This window comes from Chlorocebus sabaeus, chromosome 18 (assembly GCF_047675955.1).
Source record: "Chlorocebus sabaeus isolate Y175 chromosome 18, mChlSab1.0.hap1, whole genome shotgun sequence".
Taxonomy (NCBI): domain Eukaryota; kingdom Metazoa; phylum Chordata; class Mammalia; order Primates; family Cercopithecidae; genus Chlorocebus; species Chlorocebus sabaeus.
This window is the reverse complement of record NC_132921.1, coordinates 11416416-11440009: the sequence shown is the minus strand read 5'-3', so window position 1 is coordinate 11440009 and position 23594 is coordinate 11416416. Positions and strand designations below refer to the sequence as shown.

The 23594-nt window shown below is 34.8% G+C and overlaps 1 protein-coding gene across 6 annotated transcripts in view; it reads left to right on the top strand.

Moving 5' to 3' along the window:
- CCDC102B (coiled-coil domain containing 102B) overlaps positions 1–23594 on the top strand; it is a 300046-nt gene that overhangs the window by 101128 nt on the left and 175324 nt on the right. For 5 of the 6 annotated variants that reach the window (XM_008013824.3, XM_008013822.3, XM_008013819.3 and 2 more), the window contains exon 6: positions 1826–2035. The exons of the other annotated variant lie outside the window; for it this stretch is intronic. In XM_008013824.3, coding sequence (XP_008012015.3) covers positions 1826–2035 — 210 coding nt within the window. The remainder of the gene's footprint in view (positions 1–1825; positions 2036–23594) is intronic. 6 annotated transcript variants of the gene reach the window in all.

Below are 23594 nucleotides of genomic sequence, written 5' to 3'. Positions count from 1 at the left end.
GGTACCATACTAATTTTACTAGTAAGAAAACTTAATAAGAGAATAAATGTCTTGTCCAGAATTAGACAGTGAGTAAGTGGTGGAACCAGGATGAGATTCTAATAGATTTTCTACTGTAAAGAGTTACTCCATTATATAGATTTATGGAATAAATTACATTGATATCCATATGCCCAAATATATGAGAGAAATATACATTTTTTTAAAAATTTATATTACCACAGTGTTTCTCCTTTAAGTATTACATTGCTAGACAAAGTGCTTTCTAATTACCTTGATTAATTTCACTATTCACAAACCTCATCAGATTAGATAAATTGTCCACATTGGGGTAGATGAAGTTACCTGACTAAGCTTATCCAGAGGATAAATCGTGAAGTCAGATTAGAATGCATAGCTTAGGACTATAATTTACAGCAAAAAAAACTACTATTCACTTCTACTTACAATGTCCACAAAAAAAAAATTATAGCAGATGAATATAATTGCACCTCATCATAATGAGCACTTAGATGTAATAGAACTGCAGAAAATAAATACATTTGATATTGCCTCTTTAAAACATAAAAAACACTAAATAATAAAAACCAAAGGAGATATTAAAATTATCTTAAATCAGAATTTCTAAAGTAGGCTTCTGGTCATTGATGGTTATAAAAATCTCCTCATGTTGCTATACCATGCAGCCTTGGCTGAGAACCATGGGAAGAGGGCAGAGGTAGACAAAACTTTAGTGTAAAGGACCACAATGTAACTATTTAAGGCTTTACTACCTATATGGTCTCTCTCTCAACAGTTTAACTTAGCCTTTGTGTGTGAAGGCAGTTATAGGCAAAGTGTGAAGCACGGCTGTGTCCCAATAAGATTTTATTTGTAGTATTGTTTCAATTTTATATAATTTTACATTGAAAATATTTTAATGTAAAATTTTAAAATACAAAATTATAAAGTATATGTATGTATTTCAATATAAAATTAAATTACTTTTCTTTCTTCATTTTTTTTTTTTTTTTTTTTTTGAGACGGAGTCTCGCTCTGTTGCCCAGGCTGGGTGCGATCTCGGCTCACTGCAAGCTCCAGCTCCCGGGTTCCCGCCATTCTCCTGCCTCAGCCTCCCGAGTAGCTGGGACTACAGGCGCCCACCAACACGCCCGGCTAATTTTTTGTATTTTTAGTAGAGACGAGGTTTCACCGTGTTAGCCAGGATGGTCTCGATGTCCTGACCTCGTGAGGACCTCCGCCCGCCTCGGCCTCTCAAAGTGCTGGGATCACAGGCGTGAGCCACTGCGCCTGGCCAAAATGAAATTACCTTTTGCGTTACCTTTTGGCAACTGCGAATGTTGCATAGATGGATGGATGGATGGATGGATGGATGGATAGATAGATAGATAGATAGATCCATATAGCATCTGTCTATTCCCTAGATAAATGAGTGAATGAATAAGTGAAATATATCCAATCAAAATTGCCCACAAAATGGTTTTGTGTCTTCTCCACTGAGAATGTTCATCAGTTGAGAGTGGAGATTAATGTGTTCCCAGGAGCAGCAGTTGTTCATTTGACACATGTTTTTGAAAAATATGGTCCATATGGCTGTAGACATAGTTACATGAACCAAGAGGAAAAGTCTATTTATCTACGGTTTGGCCTGATCTTCAGACTTTTGTATTTTTCTCATGTTTTCAAACAAATAGAATTTTCTTTTTAAAATTATATCCATGGACATATCCACGAACCTTTCTTAATGGGAGTCTGTCTGTCGGTGGCGTTACCTTTTGGCAATTGCAAATGCTGCATGCTGCTTTTTTGTGTTTTCTGTGTGTAGCTAGAGAGATTGCAAGCTGAAAACACCTTGGAGTGGGACAAGAGGGAAATACTCGAAACAGAAAAGCAGGGACTGGAGAGAGAAAATAGAAGGCTGAAGATCCAGGTGAAAGAAATGGAAGAGCTCTTGGATAAGAAAATTAGATTAAGTGCAAACTCTCAAAGTCCTGATTTCAAGATATCACAAATGGACCTGCAAGAAAAAAACCAGGTATGGGTGCTCCTTGGAGCAAATTCTCACTGTCTAATCTCACCCTGATGCCTATGCAGAGTCTGTCTTCACTCGTACACACCTCCACATTTGGGTATTTCCTTTTGTGCTAGCTAATACCTGATACCCCTTGCTCTTCTGCCCACTAGGATGTAAAATAATGTAGTTCATGCATCTGAAACAAAGTGTGTCAAATGTTAAAATATGACAAATCTTCAGACAGTTTCGAGATTTCCAAAAGGAGGAAGAAAAATTAAGTAAGAAATAGACCTTTCTGGTTTTTTGTTTCTTATTAAAGCTTTGTCTCAGTATTTTCTAAGCTATTGATCTTATTTCCAATAAAGATTTTTTCATTAATTCAAGCAACTATACAATAAGCACTTGCTGGTAGCTATGGTAAGTTCTACATAAACATTTAAATTTAGCTGAAACTCACTGTTTTTCGTTCTTTTTTTGTCAGTTTCAGAACGATTATTTTTGAGCTAATTAAATGCATAATTTTTCAAATAATTTTTCCAGCCTATGGTATAAATCTTAAAACCAGAATAACATTCCTAATTTGAATTTGGGAAATTGAATTTTAGATGTGTTTTATCCCCAAGCCAATAGATATAGTTTGTGCTATAGGCGGACATTTTTTTGATAGTTTACAGATTTTTAAACGTGTTTTTAATGACAGTCTTATAGTTTTAATGTGGGTTTGTGTCAATATGCTGCAAATTTTATTTTCCTTGTTTCTATTTTTCAATTACATATAGCATCTTAATGCACAATTCTATTTCTCACTCAATTCCTGTAACAGTTTTCAAGGGTGAATTTGATAAGTTCATAGTTTTGAGATATATGAGTCATTCACACTCATATAAGCTCTAAAAGCTACATGGCCAGAAAAATTGAATTCCGTATTGTTTCGTCATTCTTTCATGAATCTAGGGATTTATTGCAAATGCAAGATTAAATTGTATTAGTGTTTCATGACCTAGCAGTGCAAATATCTAAAGTTAAATGTTATAGTCCATGACCATAATTTTCTATTGTACTGATTCATAAACTATCCATAATAATGTATTTGATTCTGGCATATGTACACTGAGAAATCTGTAGACATCTTTTTCGGACATCTCTGCTCTAAAAAGCGCAAAATCATCTCAATTACGGACTGTGGATTGATTATAGAAATACTTTTTATTTCATTTATTTAAACAAGACAAACATTTATTTGTATTATTCTCTGTGTCAATCACTGCTCTATATGCAGGTAATGAGAATATTAATTAATGAATCATTATCCCCACCCAGCATGGGCTTAGAGTCTATACAGGAAGTCATACACACAAATTTTTATAAATAAAACATTATAATGACTGCTAAGAATAAAGTGTCGGGGACACAGATTAAGAAGCAATTGATTATATATTTAATTTTGGCACTTTTCTAGTTGTACCAAAATGTCATAATGTAAAGTGTGTCTTTCAGGAAAAATTGAGACCTGTTTGGAGCTGGCATTGTCGTAACCTGTCGTCAGGGCACACCGATTCCAGACCTGGTCTCTTTGACGACAGTGTAGTTATTTGGGCTAGGACTAAGCAGAACTTGGAAACTGGGAGGATCCTCAAAGGTCTAAGTCAGTGGGTATGCTGATCACTTAGAAGACTGTAGGATTTTTTAAGTATAGATCATTTTGATGGTGGGGGTGGCGTTGGTGATTTTTACCCTCTTCATTATAAATTCAGACTATCTGCTGGAACTAAAATAATCACTTGTTTTGGAACAGTAGCATGCCAAAATTCTTAGTGTACTTCCCCAGAAGCTCAAAATGTCAAGAGTATGATGTCCTCAAATGTCAAATGAATCAGAGCTGTGTACAGATTATGCCAAGGTTCAGGGAATAGTGTAGATTTTATCATAACACGAAACCATACTGTAGTTTTAACACTATTTCAATAAAAATTAATTTATATGTATATAAGTACCATGGATGAATACCATGGTGCTATGTGCGTGTGTGTGTGTGTGTATATATACCATGTATGAGTACTATGTCTATATATGTATAGAAGTTCCATACATGAGTGAAGCAGTGAAAGAAGGTGCTAGCATGTAAAGGACACTAGTGCAAACACTGCATGAATCTTAGTCTCTGAAAGAAATATAAGATCTCTTACTACATGACATTTGCATTTAAATCACATTTACCAAAGGTTTGTGGTAGACATAAAGCTACCTGCTACTCATTAAGAACCCCACATAAATTTTTAAAAAATATGTTGGGTTTTAATATTCTTATTGTTCAATAAAATTTTTGTAAGTCCCTATTAATTGAAAAAGGTATGACTTTTCACAGGGCTTTACATTTGATTTTTTTTGTTTCAGTGGTATAGGGAATACATTTTTAAAGAAAATGCCTTCCAGTTTTAAATCGCAGTATTAATTCAAAGAAAAATAATTTTCTTTACATGAGTAATCTTATCATGTAAATCTCCATTGAGTAGTTGCTTTTATATACTATATTTAAGGATATGTGTACATCATCCTTTTACAACTTAAAAAATGCGGTAATACACTTGAACTTTTAATGGATAGACTGGAAAATTACTACTCTGGTAGTAACTATTTTTGAAGCATAAACCAATGTAGTAGACTTTTCTAGAACAACCATTGCATGAAGATCTTTCGATATGCTGATGCTTTTGGAAATAGTGGCACTGTTCCATGGTCCCTGGCATCAGCATAATTGACAAAATGACACCAGACAACAGAACTTCGGTGGCAGTATCGAGTGCTCTTCTCAGCATGAAGTCTACATTATAAATGATGGCAAAGATGTTTAAGACCTACATTTGTAAAAACATAAGTAAATCCAAGAGTATGCTTTAAGGAAGAGAAATACAGCTACATTTGAATGTCTGATTTCACAGACAATGGTAAATTATGTTAGTGATGTTTGATCATTAGAATGTACATTTCCATCCAACATTAAAAAAATCCACCTGTCCTTATTGGACTAACTGATATGACTTAAAGTGTTTTTAAAAAACATCGTCAATACACTCGGAAAATGTGAATTCAATAATTTGAGCTACTTGTCATAAGTTTTTCTTAGTTTTCTTTCACAAGATCAAGGTAGCTAAAACATTTAAGTATATTAAAAATTATAGTGGCATCAAAAGTGGGGTGTGCATGTCACACTGTGTTTAAAAAGCTCTTGCTTTTTGAATCTCCATATTTATAATATGTATTAGTACAATAGCATATCTACAGAACATAAATAAGTTAACATATATAAAGGGTGAAAGTTGGTAAGCTCATAACTGTATATGAACATAAAAAGAACATGTATCAACTATTTTATTTATCCCATTAGTTAATGAAGAAACCAGTAAGTTATTACAGCCAGTTCAAAGGAGAATCTAAGTGTCATACAACTAGGCACCCAATAATGCCGAAGTGAATGTGCTTAATGGATGCAAGAGCGGCTTGCTCTTCCATCGTGGGTGGGGAAGTAAATTGCACTGTCACAAAATAACGTTGTCCTACACGTTTATGGACAAGAATCAGTTGCATGGCCATGGATCATCTATAAATTACAGGGTTTTGTGTAAAATATCTTAATGATATCAACGTTGCAGGACATTATAGAATCAGAAAACCTTACCCGAGGAATGTGTTAGACACAACTTCCAGGAATCTTTGTTGATCATTGCAAAGACTTTCTCAATTCTCTCTGGCAATATAAGTTACTTGATGTGCGTGTGTAATAAGTCTATACATGAGGACATCAACAAACACATGGGGAGTGTTATTCTAGACTAGGGATGAACAAACTTTTTTTGTAAAGATCAAGATGGTAAATATATTAAACTATTTAAGTAAGCCACATAAGTCTCTGTGGCATATCCTTTTGAAAAATTATAAGCCTTCGAAACCATAGAGAATATTTCATGAGTGGCACACAAACAGGTCTGGAGCCAGATTTGGTTCATAGGTCATGGCTTGTTGCCTCCTGCTATAGCCCAGGGGCCTCTGGCTTACAGAAGGGGCCAAGAAGGCAAATGTGACAGAGTTAGGTTCAGGGTGAAAAAACAAAACAGTACCTCTCCCTAGCTGGAGAGCAGTGCTTTCCTGGGTGGCATTCATATTCAAAGTATTTGAAATATTGTTCTGGCCACACAAAACCCTCTGGGGTAGATTTTCCACTTGGGTTAGTAACCTGGTCTAGACAATCTACATTGAGCCATGGCAATCATTTTAAAACTGTCAACCAAGGATCGCTGCCTCTATTTCTCAGCAAGATTTCAATTATTATACTGGTGTCTCTTACTTGTCCTAGTTCCCTTTGTGGAACCAATTTTGTCTTACTGATTTCAGGAAATGCATTGCCACCTCCTGTGCGTATAGCAGGTGTACAACAAAGACTTGCTGAATGAAAATAAGTTGATGACGGTGAAACCCTGTCTCTACTAAAAAATACAAAAAACTAGCCGGGCGAGGTGGCGGGCGTCTGTGGTCCCAGCTACTCAGGAGGCTGAGGCAGGAGAATAGCATAAACCCGGGAGGCGGAGCTTGCAGTGAACTGAGATCCGGCCACTGCACTCCAGCCTGGGCGACAGAGTGAGACTCCGTCTCAAAAAAAAAAAAAATAAAGAAAACAAGTTGATGAACCATGACACACACATTTTTAACATGAAATATGTAGATGCTTATGCTATATTTATGCTGAGTATTTCAGCATAGTTTGAGAACATAACTGGTAAGTCTTCAGAATGTAGCTGATCAGAAGACTTTTCTCCAAATGACTTATTTGTAATTTGGAAAAAAAATCTGAACATTTCCCAACATTGCTATTCAAAAACTAGAGAAATTATGGTTTGAAAATACAGAGAGTTAAGAAATTAACATTAGAAACTTTTTTGGAAGCCAACCTGCTAGTCACTGAGTTTAACTGATATTAATATTTATGCTTAGCTTTAATGGAGACACATACATATTAAAACCACAATTTAAAAGCTATTAAATAAAAACAGAAATGACATTAAAAGCATGAATTTATAGAAATTAAAAACAAACATTCTGGTGTTATGTAATAGTCCTATTTAGAAATTATGTATTATGTCATCATCTATTTAGAAAAACCAAGAAAAAAAACCTTTAGATTTTATTAAAGTTAAAAAATTGTATATGATGCTACCATGGTATGTATCTAAGGATAAGTTTCTAAAACTAGCCACAGTATTTTATTATTATACTATTTGAAAGATGGCTGGGCACGGTGGCTCACATCTGTAATGCCAGCACTTTGGTAGGCCGAAGTGGGAGGATCACATGAGTTCAGGAGTTTGAGACCAGCTTGATCAACATGGTGAAACCCTGTCTCTACTAAAAATACAAAAATTCATTGGGCTTCTTGGTGGCGCAGGCCTGCAATCTCAACTACTTGGGAGGCAGGAGAACGGCTTGAGCCCAGGAGGCAGCAGTTGCAATGAGCCGAGATGGCATCACTGCATTCCAGCCTGGGTGACAGAGACTCTGTCTCAATAGAAAGAAAGAAAGAAAGAAAGAAAGAAAGAAAGAAAGAAAGAAAGAAAGAAAGAAAGAAAGAAAGAAAGAAAGAAAGAAAGAGAGAGAGAGAGAGAGAAAGAAAGAAAGAAAGAGAAAGAAAGAAAGAAAGAAAGAAAGAAAGAAAGAAAGAAAGAAAGAAAGAAAGAAAAGAAAGAAAAAGAAAGAAAGAAAGAAAGAAAGAAAGAAAGAAAGAAAGAAAGAAAGAAAGAAAGAAAGAAAGAAAGAAAGAAAGGGAGCGAGGGAGGGAGGGAGGCAAGAAGGGAGGGAGGGAGGAAGGAAGGAAAGAAAGAAAGAAGGAAGGAAGGAAAAAGAAAGAGAGAAAGAGAAAGAAAGAAAGGAAGGAAAGAAAGAAGACTTCTATTTTTTAAAGCAATTTTACATAATCTTGTTTGGGAGAATTCTTTTATTAAACACAAGTCAAAATCAGGAATGTTTTGCACTAAGATTAAAGGGCATAATTAAGTGAATTCATAACACTGAGGACAATCAGTATATCCCCTATGATAGGAGACAAAATAAATGAATTAAAAATAGGGGAACTAATTTACAGCATTTATACTGAGGAAACAAATTAAAAGAATAATATTGATTGATCCTAAACTATTTTAAAAGAATTTTAGTGATAGCCTAAAATTAATGAAGCATGAAATTAGGAGAATAATTGGTGGTGTCATTTTTGTTGAGGCACCTGTGGGAACATTAATAGAGAAATCCTCTGTGGTAAATTCTAGAGATCATATTCCATTGTTCAAAGGTATGGATCCTAAAGTCTTTAATCTAAGGTCAATAATAACCTCCAAATACAAGACTGGAAAGAGAAAGTTTAATGATAAACTGAAAATCAGAAAAACTTTAACATCCAGAAAAATGAATGTATCTATAATTTTAAAAAATGGTAGGGATTGGATAACACTGAACTCATGCCTTAGCTGGAATTAGATTCTGTTTACCAATGATTAACTTGACCACACATTATACATTACTTATAGTTTAACTAGTTCTTTCTCTTTCACTATAATGTTGATGAATTGTCAAAATTAAATTTATGAAATATTAGGGGCCTACTAAGAAGTTTAGGACTTTGAATAAAAGTCATAAGGTTAGCCAGGTGCAGTGGTTTGCACCTATACTGCCAGTTACTTGGGCAGGTGAGGTAGGATTCTTTGGACCCAGTTGTTTGAGACTGGCCTGAGCAACATAGCAGGAACTCCATCTCCAAAAACAACAACAATAACAACAACAACAACAAAAACTTTGCAAATACTGATCGTAGATGTTATAAAATTGTCGGTTGGTTGGGGTTTCTCTGACGTATGCTAGTAGCACATTTTCATCGTAATTATCAGTATAGGAAATGAAGAATTAGCTCAACAGAAATAGAAAATTAGGTTACTGAACAATTGCATTATTAGCATTCCTTCAATCATATCAGCAATTACAGATTTTCTTTTGATAATTAGTTTATATTTATTTACTTGGAATTCAGAGACCCACAATTGTACTTGAGATACTTTAATGTGCATATTCAAATTTAAGGCACAGATGCATAATCCAGGGATCTCTTAAAATGCAGATTGTAATCATAGAGCTGGGGTGATGTGTGTGATACTCAGTATTGATCATTTCCTGGTGATGCCATTGCTTTTGGTTTAGATCAGACTTCCAAGTAGTGAGGTGCTAGAGGGAACCACACAAAGTAGGAGGTGAGGCCTGCTGATAATTGTTGGTTGGTTAATAGGAAAAAAATATGTGGAAATAGTTGTCCTCCAGAGAAAAGTCTTTCCCCTCAATTTGAATTGCAGTTTTCCACATTTGCACATCTCCTCTGGATCTACATTTTTATGCAAGTTCTCAGAGTGCCCCTATCTTTCCAGTCTCTTATTTTCTTTGCCTTTCATTTATTGGAGAGTAGCGGGAAGTGTTTTCCTGAAACTCATGGAGGGATGTGGCCACCATAGCTCTGACCCTGAACTGAATAGACACCATTTTTCATAAACAGTTCACTTTCATCATCCTCAGGTCATGAAATAGCCTCTCAGATAATATTTTCTGGAAGTTGATGGAAAACTCCCTACTGTCAATGTGAGATATAAACCTTCTCCTTTCTGAACCCTGATCTGATTCTGTAGGTCTGGAATAAAGTCTGAGATTCTGCACTTCTACCAGGCTTCCAGGTGGTGCTGTTTCTGCTGGTCCACAGACTGCACTTTGAGTAGCAAGCACTTTGCCTATGGCAATTTTTAATAAATACTCTGCACCCTTGCATCGAATCACTTGCAATTCATTTCCACTCTACTACCAGAATTATTTTTCTTTGATTACGTGTTTCCACCCATTTTCACCTTTTAGTCCTTTGAATTACTTCATGCTTTCTTCCTCCACAGGACCTTTCAATAGGATTTTCTTTCTGGAGGAAAAAATATCATTTCATATATAAATTTATTTTATAACCAGGTTTCTCTAAGATGATCAACCTCATGTTCCTGTAAATTAAGCAAACAAGTAACTTAAATGCATGTGCACATTTAGGCAATATCACAGCTGGGCAGAGATAGGAAATCAAAAAGCAGCATGGATTCCATAATATCTCTCAGTCCCCAACATTATATGGGTCAGAGGTTTGAGCTATCATCTTCATTTAGCAACCTCTTTATAACCATATAGGACCTTTTCTGATACACAAAACTGGTAGTTATAGTAAGTGACAACATATTCATCTAACCAGTACCCATCTGCACCATGGTTAGCAGTGCGGCATCCACCTGAGCCCAGTGCTCTCCTATTGCTTATTTACCTCTTCGAGATCTGCTTTTGTTGCAGCTTCTGGCAGCCCTTCTCATGAAGCCTGCTACGGTTGTTCTCTGGTCTCATTTGTTTTCTTAAGTCATAGTAATTTTTCTGATATTAACTAGGATTTTCCTTCCTTAGAAAAGCCTTTCCTGATCTACCTGAATAGATCACATAGCTGTTGCAGTTTTTGCAATTGTCTAGTTGTTTGTGAGATCATTTGATTAATATCTCTATTGCATGTGACTAGGAGATGGATAAAGGATTGCATTACATTTGCTAATTCATATATCCCTGCAACCTAGCACACTTTTCTCATACTATGTCTTCAAAAACATTCATGAAAGGGATAAATTTTTAAAAAGAATGAGGTATTTGTAGCTTAAGATAAGCAATACTTTGTGTGAATTAGTCATCATACTAAAAAATAAAGGTGAATGAGTTTTCACAGATGCACGAAGAGAGGGAAGCTAGAATCTAGAAGTCGGGATGAATGGATATTGAATATTCACATAATTGAGAGGCATAGACAGAGGGGAGTTTGACACACAGAAAAACGTAATTCTGGGCTTGAGAAATCAAGAAAGAACTTTAGATACCTCTCCGGTCCTAAACTCTTTTCATGCTCTTACACTCCTTTTCCTCCCTTTGTTCACATTTTTGAAATTTCAGGAGGACAGATAAAAGATATAAGACAAATGAGAGGAAGGGAAGTGAAAAGTGGGGTTTGTGCTCACTACAAAAGGATAAGACATAATAACCAAAGAGAACAAACACACAAATGTAATATTTATCAAGAGAAGTCTTGATTTTTCTGTGACAAAAAACGTAGACTTGCAATTTCCAGATATTTTATATGATCTGTAGTATCTATAGTATCAATGCTGATTTGCTTTATTCAATATATGGCACAAAGTCTTCTTTATAATAGCTCATTTCTTCCACTGATATGAAGTCTATTTATTCTCTACTGTAAACGATAATTTTGAAAACAAAACGTTTTTGGAGAAAGTGGTCCGTATTCTTTTGAGAAAAGCCCCATGTCTCAGAAGAATTGTTTTGGAAGCTTGTTTACTGAAGTCATTCTGGCAACTGAATCCCTTCATTCAGATCACATAATGGATCGCTTTCAGAAAGTTAATGTGCCTGGGCAGTAATTGATGTGTCTTAGGAAAATGATGAATTCATCTAAAAGATAAAGTTGATTTGAAGTTGATTCCTAATGAATTTGCATTAATGACAGTAATCCATATTCGAGGAATTATGTTTATTTTATTTAGTAACTTTGACTTTGAAAATATTTTATTTACAGTCAGTGGTTTAGCAGGCAAACCTATCCATTTGTTGAATTTTCCTGATATAGTATGTTGTTTTTCTTCCAAATCTTACTATTATTTATAAAATCATTCATTTAAGAATACACAGTTACTTTTTTTACTGTTATGAAATAGAAATTATTATAGATAACATTATATTGGATCATTTCCTGTTTTTCTTTAACTGTTTACGCAGCTTCAATAGCTGAAATACCCTATAAATTCTATTTTTTAAATGTATCTATTAATAAAAATTTATATTATTGTGGAGAGAATTTTGATATATGGAAAAATTCACTTTTTTAAAATATAAAATGTGTTATATTTCGGTAATTAAATTGGAAAGCTATTCTTTTGAAGAATGCCCTGCTTGCAGTAAATGCTAGGCTACATGTAGGTCCTTCGTAAATTGATAATTTAGTTATTGAGTGAAATGTAGAAATACAACCATGATTTTGTGTACCTTTTAAAGTGTATGGGTGGGATTGTGTGGGTTGGATGGAATAAAGTTCTTTTGCCAAGTAATTGCTTAAGTTAGCAGAGATAAAGAATCATAGTTTTAAAATACCGTTTCTTAATGCCATGCAGAAAGCACGTGCCGAAAGATCCCTACTGGTTTGAAACAATCAATAAATTGCAAAAGTAGCATGACATTTACCCTAATGTAATATGATTGTTCATGCCTACTCTCAAATCCATGCATACACACACACACACACACACACACACACACACACACACAGAGAATTGACTTTTACAAATCTAGTTCTAAAATAGGAGAGTTATCCTTTTCCCTGTTTTATGATTCTCCACTGAAGCAAAGCTAAGTGGATAAGGTTTTGTATACAGGAATCATTACTACTAAGAATAAATTAGTGATAGGAGGAGTTTTACATCCTTTTATTTTCATATTCTCTTAGCAATGACTGTTATGTTTTGCTAAAATCATGAATATTAAATCTCAGTCCCTACAACAGTGTTTGGCACATCCTCATAACTATGTGTCAAATGCATAAGTTTACGTATTGATGCTTCTGTTATTACTATTTGAATTTAATTACGTGTTTGATTTGTTTTCAACTCTTATACTTCCCTTTTCTTCAATCAATAAGGCAAATGTAAGGTTATTGGAAATTTATATTATCCTTTAAAATCTCCTTCATGTGTATCAAACAGATGATATGTTAACCCATATCCAATTAAAATAAAGATGCAAAGTTTGACAATTTAAATCACTTATATTTAACAAAATATCATAGCATAAATTAAGACATTTATGAATGCCAGATATGAAATTATATATTTTTAATGTTTGATATAACTAGCATACTAATAATCCACTATATTATTACAAAATAATTTTGCAGTTCACATCACAGTTATTAGTTGACATAAATTAGCTTGATTTAAAGGAATGATGAGAGAAATAATTGTTTACATTCTTATTTAAAAGGACATAAAACACTATTGTTGCAAAGGTTATTTAAAATTAAAAGTAAAATGCAAGTTTGAGTTAAAATCATAAGATTAGTGTAAAGTCAGATAACTTTAACAGATCTGAGCCATTCAGTATTTTTTCTTTTTTCTTCTCTTTTTCATTAAAGTGAAATTACATAACATAAAATTACCCATTTTAAAGTGAGCATTTAGTGGCATTTAGTAGATTCACAATGTTGTGGGAGCGCCCTATTTAATTCTAAAGCATTTTCATCGCCCTAAGAGGAAACCCAGTAAGCATGATGCAGTAACTCCTCATTCCTCCCTCCCCTAAGCTCCTAGCAACCGCACTTATGCTTTCTGTCATTGTGGATTTCTGGATATTTCATATAAATGGAATCATACAATATATAACCTTTTATGTCTGGCTTTTTAAATTTATCATAATGTTTTCAAGGTTCATGCACATTGTAGCTTGCATCATTACTTCACACCTTTTTGGGTACTTCATTCCTTTTGGGCCTCTCTGGTATTTGTTCATCTCTTCATCAGCTGGTAGATATCGAGTTGTTTCTACCTCTGGCGCTTTTGAATAGTGTTGCTGTAATCATGCATGCACATGTATTATTTGAACACCTGTTTTCAATTATTTGGGGTATATATCTAGGTGTAGAGTTGCTGGGTCAGATGGTAATCCTATCTGTAACCTTTGGAGGAACCACCAAATTGTATTCCATAACAGCGGAACCCATTACCTTTTCGCCAGCAATATGTGAGTGTTTTTATTTCTCCACATCCTTGGCAACACTTGTTCTTTTGTGTTTTTGTTTTGTTTTGTTTTGAATTACACTTATCGCAGTGGGTTTGGTTTCTCATTGCGATTTTCCTTTGCATTTTCCCAATGACTAACAATGTTGAAGATATTTTCATGTGTTTATTGACCATTTGTATATCTTCTTGGCAGATATGTGTACTCAAACTCTTTGACTAATTTTAAATTGGGTTGTTTGTATTTTTGTTGGAAAATTGTAAGAATTCTTTCTATATTCTGGGTACTGTACTCATATGTATGAAATGCAAACATTTTGTCCATTGTTTATGTCATAATATCACTTTTTTTGATACATGCAGTTTTACATTTTGATGAATTCTATTTTTTTCTTTTGTTGTTTATTCCTCTGGTATCACATCTAAAAACCCATTGCTAAACCCAAGATTTTCCCCTATGCTTACTTCTGATAGTTTTATAGTTTTACCTGTCATATTTATACCATTAATCTATTTTGAGTAAATTTTTGTATGTGGTGCAAGAGAGAGATCCATATTCATCATTTTCCATGTAGATATCCAGTTGTGACTGCAGCATTTTTTGAAGAGACTATTTTTTCTGCCACTGAATTGTCTTGGCATCCTCATCAAAAATCAATTATTCATATAGGTATGCTTTAATTCTCAACTATCAATTCTATTATTTTGGTGAGAATGTTTGTCTTTATGCCAGTGCTATACTGTTTTGATTACTGTAAGTTTTGAAATTAGGAAGTGCAAGTCCTTCAACTTTGCTCTTTTTCAGTATCATTTTGGATATTTAAGGCTTCTTGAAATTCCCTATGAATTTGAGAATCAACTTTTCCATTTTTGCAAGAAAAAAATGCCATTGAAATTTTCAGGGACTTCATTGAGTCTTTAGATGGCTTTTTAGAGTATTGGTATTTTAATGGTAAGTGCATATATCTTTCCATATATTTGTGTCTTTTTATTTCAGCAATGTCTTGTAGTTTTCAGTTGATAAGTCTTTGATCTCCTTGGTTAAATTTATTGCTATGTATTTTATTCTTTCAGATGTACTTTAAAAGAGATTTATTTTCTTAATTTTCTTTTTAGATTGCTTGTTGCTCATATAAAGAAGCACAACTAATTTTTGTGTGTTCATTTTGTTTCCTACAACTTTGCTGAAGTTGTTTTTTAGCTGTAGTAAATTTCTTGTTCTAGATTTGTTCGAGTTTTTTATGTATGAGATCATGTTATCTTATACATGTTTTACTTTATCCTTTGCAATTTGCATGTCTTTTACTTCTTTTTCTTGCCTAAGTGCTCTTACTAAAACCTCTAGTACAAAGTTAAACAGCAGTAGTGGAAGCAGGCACCCTTGTCTTGTGGCTCATCTTAGGGGGAAAACTTTCAAACTTTTATCATTGATTATTAGGTTAGCTGCAGATGTTTCATATGTCATTTGCTATGTTGAGAAAACTTTTCAACTTTTTTCTAATTTATTATTTTCTGTTGTTCTCCCTGATGAAGTATTGCATTTTGCCATATGCTTTTCTTCATCAACTGAGATGATACGTTTTTTTCCTTCATTCTGTTAATGTGGTGTTTTATATGACTGATTTTATTATGTTGAACTACTCTTTCATTCTAGAATAAACCCCATTTGGCAATAGTGTAAATTTTTCTTGATATGCTGTTGGATCCCCTTTTCCAGTATTGTGTATAGGATAGTTACATCTATATTTATAAAGGATATTGGTGTGTAGTTTTCCTTTCTTGTGCTGTCATCTCTGGCTTGAAGTCAGGGTATGCTAGCCTTTAAAGGACAATAAAAACACCACAAAGCTTTCCTGCCATATTTAAGTTGTCTTTTATTGATTCAGCGATTGCTTGGTTCCATAAACCTTTGACTGCTTTCTAGAGTTCTGACAAAGTGGATTGTGCTGTTTTTCTTGATTTTTTCAATGTTTCTGTGGCGAGATGGACACTTGAAGCTGCCTACTCTGCCATTTTTGGTGACACCTCATCACACCCATTATTGATCTTGGGAATGATTTTAATGACATTTTGAAATACATTTTTCTCTATTGGACTTCTTGAAAACAGCATTCAGTATTAGAATAATCACAATTTATTACTATAAAAAAATCAGCGTGATATTGATTTTCATCTTCAAACAAATAATATTAATGATATTTATTAAGAATACTGTAGTAAGTGAAAAAATTTAGCATTGGGTAATATACATGTGTGTACATATATTTTGGGTACTTATTAGGTTTTACTTAAATGTACGGATTTATATGAGTATAAAAATGTATATTATTATTCTCCAAAGTTTCACTTGTGTTGATGTGGCTCTTTGTGTACTGATCCAGATCAAATTTGTAGTATACATTCTTTGGTTTGTCATCACTAAACATAAGGTAATGATTGGTAATTTAGCTTTTTCAAACTAGACTATCCACAGTGACTAGTTTTAACAAATTGTGTTTACTCCATCTATGTGATTCCGAAGACATAGTTTGGCATGGTGGGGAAAAAAAAAAAAAAATGGCAGATGAAACACAAAAGGAAGGCAGGAAAGAAGAAAGAGAAAAAAAGGAAAACAAGAAAGGGAGGAAGAAAAAAGCAAACAAAGAAGAGTAAAGGAAAGAGGAACAAAAGAAAAATTAAGGCAATTAGTTGTAGGTAGGAATGCATCATGGTATCTGTTTGCACAAATTAAAAGGAAAAAAAAACAGTGTCGTCTACTATTTTTATTTCAAAACAGTTATTTTTGTCAAGGCATCCCTCCCCTCTCCAAACAACTCATGTTAAAAAAGTTCTATATTCACTGTGAATTAGCCATTTTCATACAGGATCACCAGTAAAGACTGGCTGCTATGAAACCAGATTCTACCAATAAGTATTTTCAGATTTTCATTCACAAAGTAAAAGTGTACACTTAAGTATGTGTTAGAAAGTATGTGCGAGATGTGGAAGCATCACAAATGACCAGTAAAGAGATGTCATCACCAATTACTTTTTAAAAATAGGAATAGATCATGGATGAAAAGACTCTAACATTGAATCTACAAAGTATAATATTTTTGAGAAGTATAATATTTTTTGAGGTTAATAAATTTAGTTTGGAATCAACCGTGAGAAGTCGAAAGACTGGCTGGCTATGTGCATATAATTTTGATAAACTAATTAAGGTGGTTATCACAATGACAGACTGAAAATACAACAGGATCAGATCACATATAGGGAGTAAAATTATATTTCATGTGATTTTAAAAATGCATCTGAACCTTAATAGCTTATTCTACTGCTTCATACTTGGAATGTAATTTTTCTCTGTATTTTATTCTAATTTTAAATAAGGCAGAATTACAGACATGCAAGATAAAAATCCTTTGGTGGGGGAATGCTGGCAAATAGATGACCTTTAGTGAAATGTTTTATAAAAGAGATAGGGAGTTAGACTGGGCATGGTGGGTCACACCTGTAATCCCAGCACTTTGGGAGGATGAATAGGAGGATCATGTGAGGCCCGGTCAAATCATTTGACCAGCCTGGCCAACACGATGAAACACTGTCTCTACTAAAAATACAAAAATTCACTGGGCACAGTGGTACATGCCTGAAATCCTAGCTATTTCGGAGACTGAGGCCTGAGAATCCTTTCAATCTGGGCGGTGGAGATTGCAGTGAGCTGAGATCACACCACTGCACTCCCACCTGGGCGACAGAGTGAGACTGTCTAAATAAATAAACAAGATGGGGAATTGGATAGATCAACAAAATCAATTAGGTATGGAAAGGGAGAGCAACTCTTTTAAGGATTTTTAGTTAGTACAGCAGAATTGGCAGATGTATGCTAGTATTAAATATTTTGTGAGGTCTAGTTCATCATGGTAAGAGGACATTTTAAGGCATGACAGAATGATGTTATTTTAATCACCAACCTCCTCTAAAGTTACAAGGTTTTAATAACTGATTACAGAAAATATGGGAACGCTCTCGGCCAAGAGGAGTTTCTAGTGTGACCGGTGTAGACAGGGTATAGGCTGAGGACACACAGCACATTTGACTCCCAATGAAGTAAGTTGCCTTTTACCTCTAAGGGAAACAAGAATAGTTCTACTGAAGAAATATTTAATTCTTAGTTCTGGAATTCTAATTTAAAAAGCAACTCATGAAGTCAACAATTGGCTCTTTGTTCAAATTATATTGTTTTCAGTGCCGTGTTTGACTTCCTCTGAATTCTTTCTGTTTTAGGCCTTACATTCTCTCTCAGCCAGGATGAGAACCAATGGCTTAAGGCTTCAGAGTTTGAAGATGAAAAATAAAAAATTAGCCTGGGAATGGCTGTTACTAAAAAATGAAAAAAAAAAACCCAAAAAACAAAAAAAACCAGATGCTGGTGAGGTTGTGAAATAAAAGGAATACTTATACACTGTTGGTGGGAGTGTAAATGAGCTCAACTGTTGTGGAAAGCAGTGTGGTGATTCCTCAAAGACTGAAAAACAGAACTGCCAATCAACTCAGCAGTCCCATTACCAGGTGCAGACCCAAAGGAATATAAATCATTTTGTCATAAAGACGCATGCATCTGTTCATTACAGCACTATTCCCAATAGCAAAGACATGGAGTCAACCTAAATGCCCACCAACAGTAAACTGGATAAAGAAAAGATGGTACATACACACCACGGAATATTATGCAGCCACAAAAAAAAAAAAAAAAATAGGATTATGTACATTGCAAGCACACGCATAGTGTGGAGGCCATTATCCTTAGCCAGCTAACGCAGGAACCGAAAACCAAATACCGCGTGTTCTCACAAGCGGGAGTTAAATGATGAGAACACATGGACACATATGGAAGAACAATAGACACTGGGGTCTATGGGAGGATGGTGAGTGGGAGGACGGAGAAGATAAGAAAAAATACCTAACGGGTACTAGGCTTAATACCTGGGTGACAAAATAGTTTGTACAGCAAACCCCCACGGTATGAATTTACCTACATTTACCTACCCCTGAACATGACAAAAATAAAAGTAAAAAAATTTAGCTCAGGGAACCAAAATGTCAGCATACATTTACTTAGCAATATGAATTTAACCAATACCATTTTGATTTTGTAAAAGCTGTTACTGAACTCAAGAAAATATTTTGTAAATTTTTATAAGAACAGTAGCATGACACCAACCCAAATCACTGCATTTGTTATTTTCCATGCTCAAAACAGTACATGACTTGTTGATATCATCTGGCTACTTGATTAAGGTAAATTTTGAGATTTGATCCTGGAGAGAAGACAATTTTCTACAAAGTTAGTAAGGTCTATATAGTTTCAGTCCTGGGTTAGAAAAGAGCCACAGCCTCCCGATTCTATTAAAAATAACACTTTCTTGATGTATTTTGATAATCAGTAAAACACTACTCTGTAAGTACTGTTTTAGACAATTAGATATAAAGAAAAACATACATTAAAACATTCAAACTCTGTTTAATGCTTTTTACTCACTCACTAACAGTCCAGCCCAGTGGTTCTTAAAATGTAGTATCTAAACCAGCAACATTAGCAAATGCTAATTATCAGGCCCCATCCTAGGCCCTCTGAATCAGACACTTTAGGTGTGGGGCCCAGGAATCTATTTTAGCAAGTTAGAACCTGACACAAACTAAAACTTAGAATCTAGCCTATATATTTACATTGAACATAGTTATTTATATGATGACAGTGTCTTTAAGGTGAGGATAGTATATACATTTTTTAGTCATTGTATTGGTTGTTAAGAGGCAACTAATGCATGTGTGGTCCAACCTATAAGAGAAATGGGACCAGAGGCTGGAAAGGAAAAGAAAAAGAACGAAGCCCTTATCCTAGGTTCATGCTTATTATTTGAATGATTTTGGCCAAGTAATATTCTTTGTAATACACTTCAGTTTCATAATTTCTAAAAGCAGAGTTTGGAATAAATAGTTGAGATCCCTTTTACTCCAAAAGTCCATGATCTCATCACATTTTTCAAAATGTAGCTATGGAGTTAAAATAAATGTCACTAATTTGGGTTCGTGTGTACAATGCAGTATTTCCTTGGAATTTCAGTGTATTTTCACTAAAATGGCGATTGGCTTCCGATATAGCTTATTGTACTCTTTCTGGTTGCTGGATTTATTTCTTTTTTAATTCACACAGTTGATTTTGATATGCTTGTTGACATAATTGAGAGATTTTTTATTTCCTATTTCTCTGTGACTGGCCATCACTTTCTGTTTCCCCATCATTTGATTATGCTTAATTAATGGCATTTAAATTCCCACAGCATTTGGCAGCCTTTCTAATTCCCTCTAAATTACAGAAAAACAAAGGAGAGAAAGCATCCGTACATTAGTAACTAGAAAGAATCATCTCTTTGCTTTTTGATGAACTTTTATTTAATTTTCCATTGCATAGTTAGTGTGTGTGTGTGTGTGTGTGTGTGTGTGTTTCTACTTTAAGACAAACCAGCCAGGTGTGGTGGCCCATGCCTATAATCCCAGCACTTTGGGAGGCTGAGGTGGGCAGATCACCTGTGGTCAGGAGTTCCAGACCAGCCTGGCCAACATGGTGAAACCCTATGTCTACTAAAAACACACAAATTAGCCAGGCGTGGTGGCACACACCTGTAATCCCAGGAAAATCATTTGAACCAGGGAGGCAGAGGTTGCAGTGAGCCGAGATTGCACTGCTGCACTCCATCTTGGGCAACAGAGTGACACTCGGTCTCAAAAAAATAATAATAATAAAAATAAACTAACCAAACAGGAAGTCAATAAAGCTAAAGAAAGTGTGGTTCAACAGGAAGTCAATAAAGCTAAAGAAAGTGTAATTTTAAATCACTTTCATACTTCACAGGCAGTTCCTATTCTATTGTTCTGAAAACACTTTCCTTCATGTATTTCCAGTATATGAATAAATTTATATACAGGGACAGTGCGATTTCATTAGATGTTCTTATCTCCTGCAGCAGTGTTTTCAAAAGTTGGATCGTGGTCCTATCTCTGCTAGATAGGGTACTTTCTGAAGTAAAACTTTGGAATTACTAGGCATGTAACTTGGAAACCAGGAGCACATATATTTTAAAACATAGGTAATTTTTATGTGCACCATATTTGGAGGAAAATGACAAATCAACACCAATTTTCTCAAAATACATTATAATAACCTTTGCAATAACTGCAAAATATTTTAGGTTACATTGGGTCATCAAATAATGTCTTTCATCATAACAATGAGAGAAACAAAATCTATTCCTTGCTAGAGTCACTATGTGGAGTTTGACACTCTCCCCACGTCAGAATGGGTTTTCTCCTGTTACTCCCGTTTCCTCCCGTTACTCCCGTTTCCTCCCACATCCCAAAGACGCGTCTGCCAGGTGAATTGGCGTGTGTAAATGGTCCTAGGCTGAGTGAGTGTGGGTGTGTGAGTGGCCCTGCAATGGGATGCTGTCTTGTCCAGGTGGGTTCCCACTTGGTGCCCTGAGCTGCTGGGATAGACTCAGGCCACCTGTGACCCTGAACTGGAATAAACAGGTTGGAAAAGGAATGAATACATATTATTGTAAAATAAAAATTTATAAAGCATGCAATCATCCTATGGAAACGTTACAGTAAGCCATGCAATACAAAAGTGCTCAGCAAACTCGCCTTACATATGCTTGTTTTTGGATTGCATGGAGGCTAGAGGTGCTCCTGAAATCTTCAGTTTGGAAACATTTATTCCTTTTTTTTTTTTTTTTTTTTTTAATCACACCACCACTACAATCTCTGACCTCACTGCTTCACCAGAAATTGGATAAATAATTGTCTTGTTTTTATGAGTCTTTCTTAAGTGTGTGTATAGCTCACACTTATTTCAGTGTTTAATATTAGAAGCATTTATGGATTTTAATTTTTAAATTTGGTGACGTTTTTGTGACCAGAACATGCCATAGGAACTCAACTCTCGTTTATATCCATTAGCCAATGGTGAAATTGGTTTGTCATACATTGTTTCACATAAAGTCACAGTTTCCAAGAACCTATGGATGACTTTAGGTGAGGACTTACTGTATTTCTGATTTGGGGACTACTGGAGAGAGAGAGAGAGCACGAGAGAGAGAAACACACACACACACACACACAAAGAGAGAGACAGAGAGACAGACAAAGACAGAGAGACACACACACACACAGAATGAGTGAGAGAGAGAGAGAGAAACGTTAATAAGGGCAGCGATTGAGATAAATATCTTTTGTTATTGGTAATCTCAAGTGATGTATTTTCGAGAATATTTTATATGTCTTCTACTTACATTTAAATAGATATCACAAATAAAGTATATTTTCCCATCTGCTGCATTCATGCTTGAACCTCTGTGCTGGAGGCAGGTTGGGGACTGTTCAGTGGCATTGGCCTTGACAGCATGTGCAAGGAGCAGCAAAATGTGAGAACTCTCCCACGCCAAGGTGAGGCAGGTGTGAGGAGCGATAGCATATGGACGCATAATTAGCTGGCTGGGTATGTATTACAAGAATAATTCTACCTTAAGCTAGTTAAAGTTAATTATCCTACCTTGCCTTATGCCAGATAGAATTAATTCATTTTTTTCTAACTATATGGTTTATTTGGAACAATTTGGGTGAATGTAGTTGAGATGCTTTTTACCTATATTAATGAGCATATCATAATGAGTACTTTGTCCTTTGCCTGTATATACCATGGAGAAAAAAAGAAAATTTGAATTTACAGTATTTTTGAAATCCAAATGTGTTCTTTATTCAAAAATTATTTTAGTTTTAATGTTTTCTACTCTTTTTATTTGAGTGAATATATGTTAGCTTAACTTGGATTAGGTTAGTGCGAAAGTCATTGAGGTTTTTGCCATTTTTGCATCCGCCTAATACCACATGAGGAATGTCTCTTTCATTATTTCTTATAAGATGTGTCTTTTCCACTTTTTGCTTATTAGCATGTAACCCACTTTAAGGAAAAAAAATCAATTTCAGTCCGTTTTTTGTTTTAATAGTTGTGAAGTATGAATGAAGATTTTTTTCAAACTAAGGTTAAGTGGTTTTCAGTTTTTTTCTATGACATACAGGCAGTATGAGTTTGCAAATGTTGCAGTCCCTCTCCTTGTTTAGTTCATGTGGATTTGAAATACGCAAATGACAGAGAACAAGGAATATTAAGACATATTTTTATAAAAGGTACAAGTTATCACATCTTATCTGTTAGAGGTATGAGAAATTTCATGTAAATTCACTTAGCATCTATTCCTTCATTTGTTTATTCATTTAGTAGACAAACATTTTCTTAATATTAGATCAGTTAGTTTGGTTGTAGAGAATTATACACACACACACACACACACACACACACACACATCTATCTATCTATGCTATTACATATGTAATAGAAGGAATTTGATGATTTGGAAGGACTAGGGGAGCCAGCTCCTCCCTGGGCATGCTGACCAAACACCCAGTAGACTACCACAGCATGTGCCTAACTAAAGAATGGGCACCTCTGGGAAGTACCAGAAGATGCAGGGGTCAGGATGCCACTGTTCCATCGGTTCGCTCCATGATCACTCAACCCTAGCTGAGGGTGACAAAGTTTCCCACAGAACTAGGCCTGCTAGCTCTGTATCTCCTTGTTGCCTCTTTTC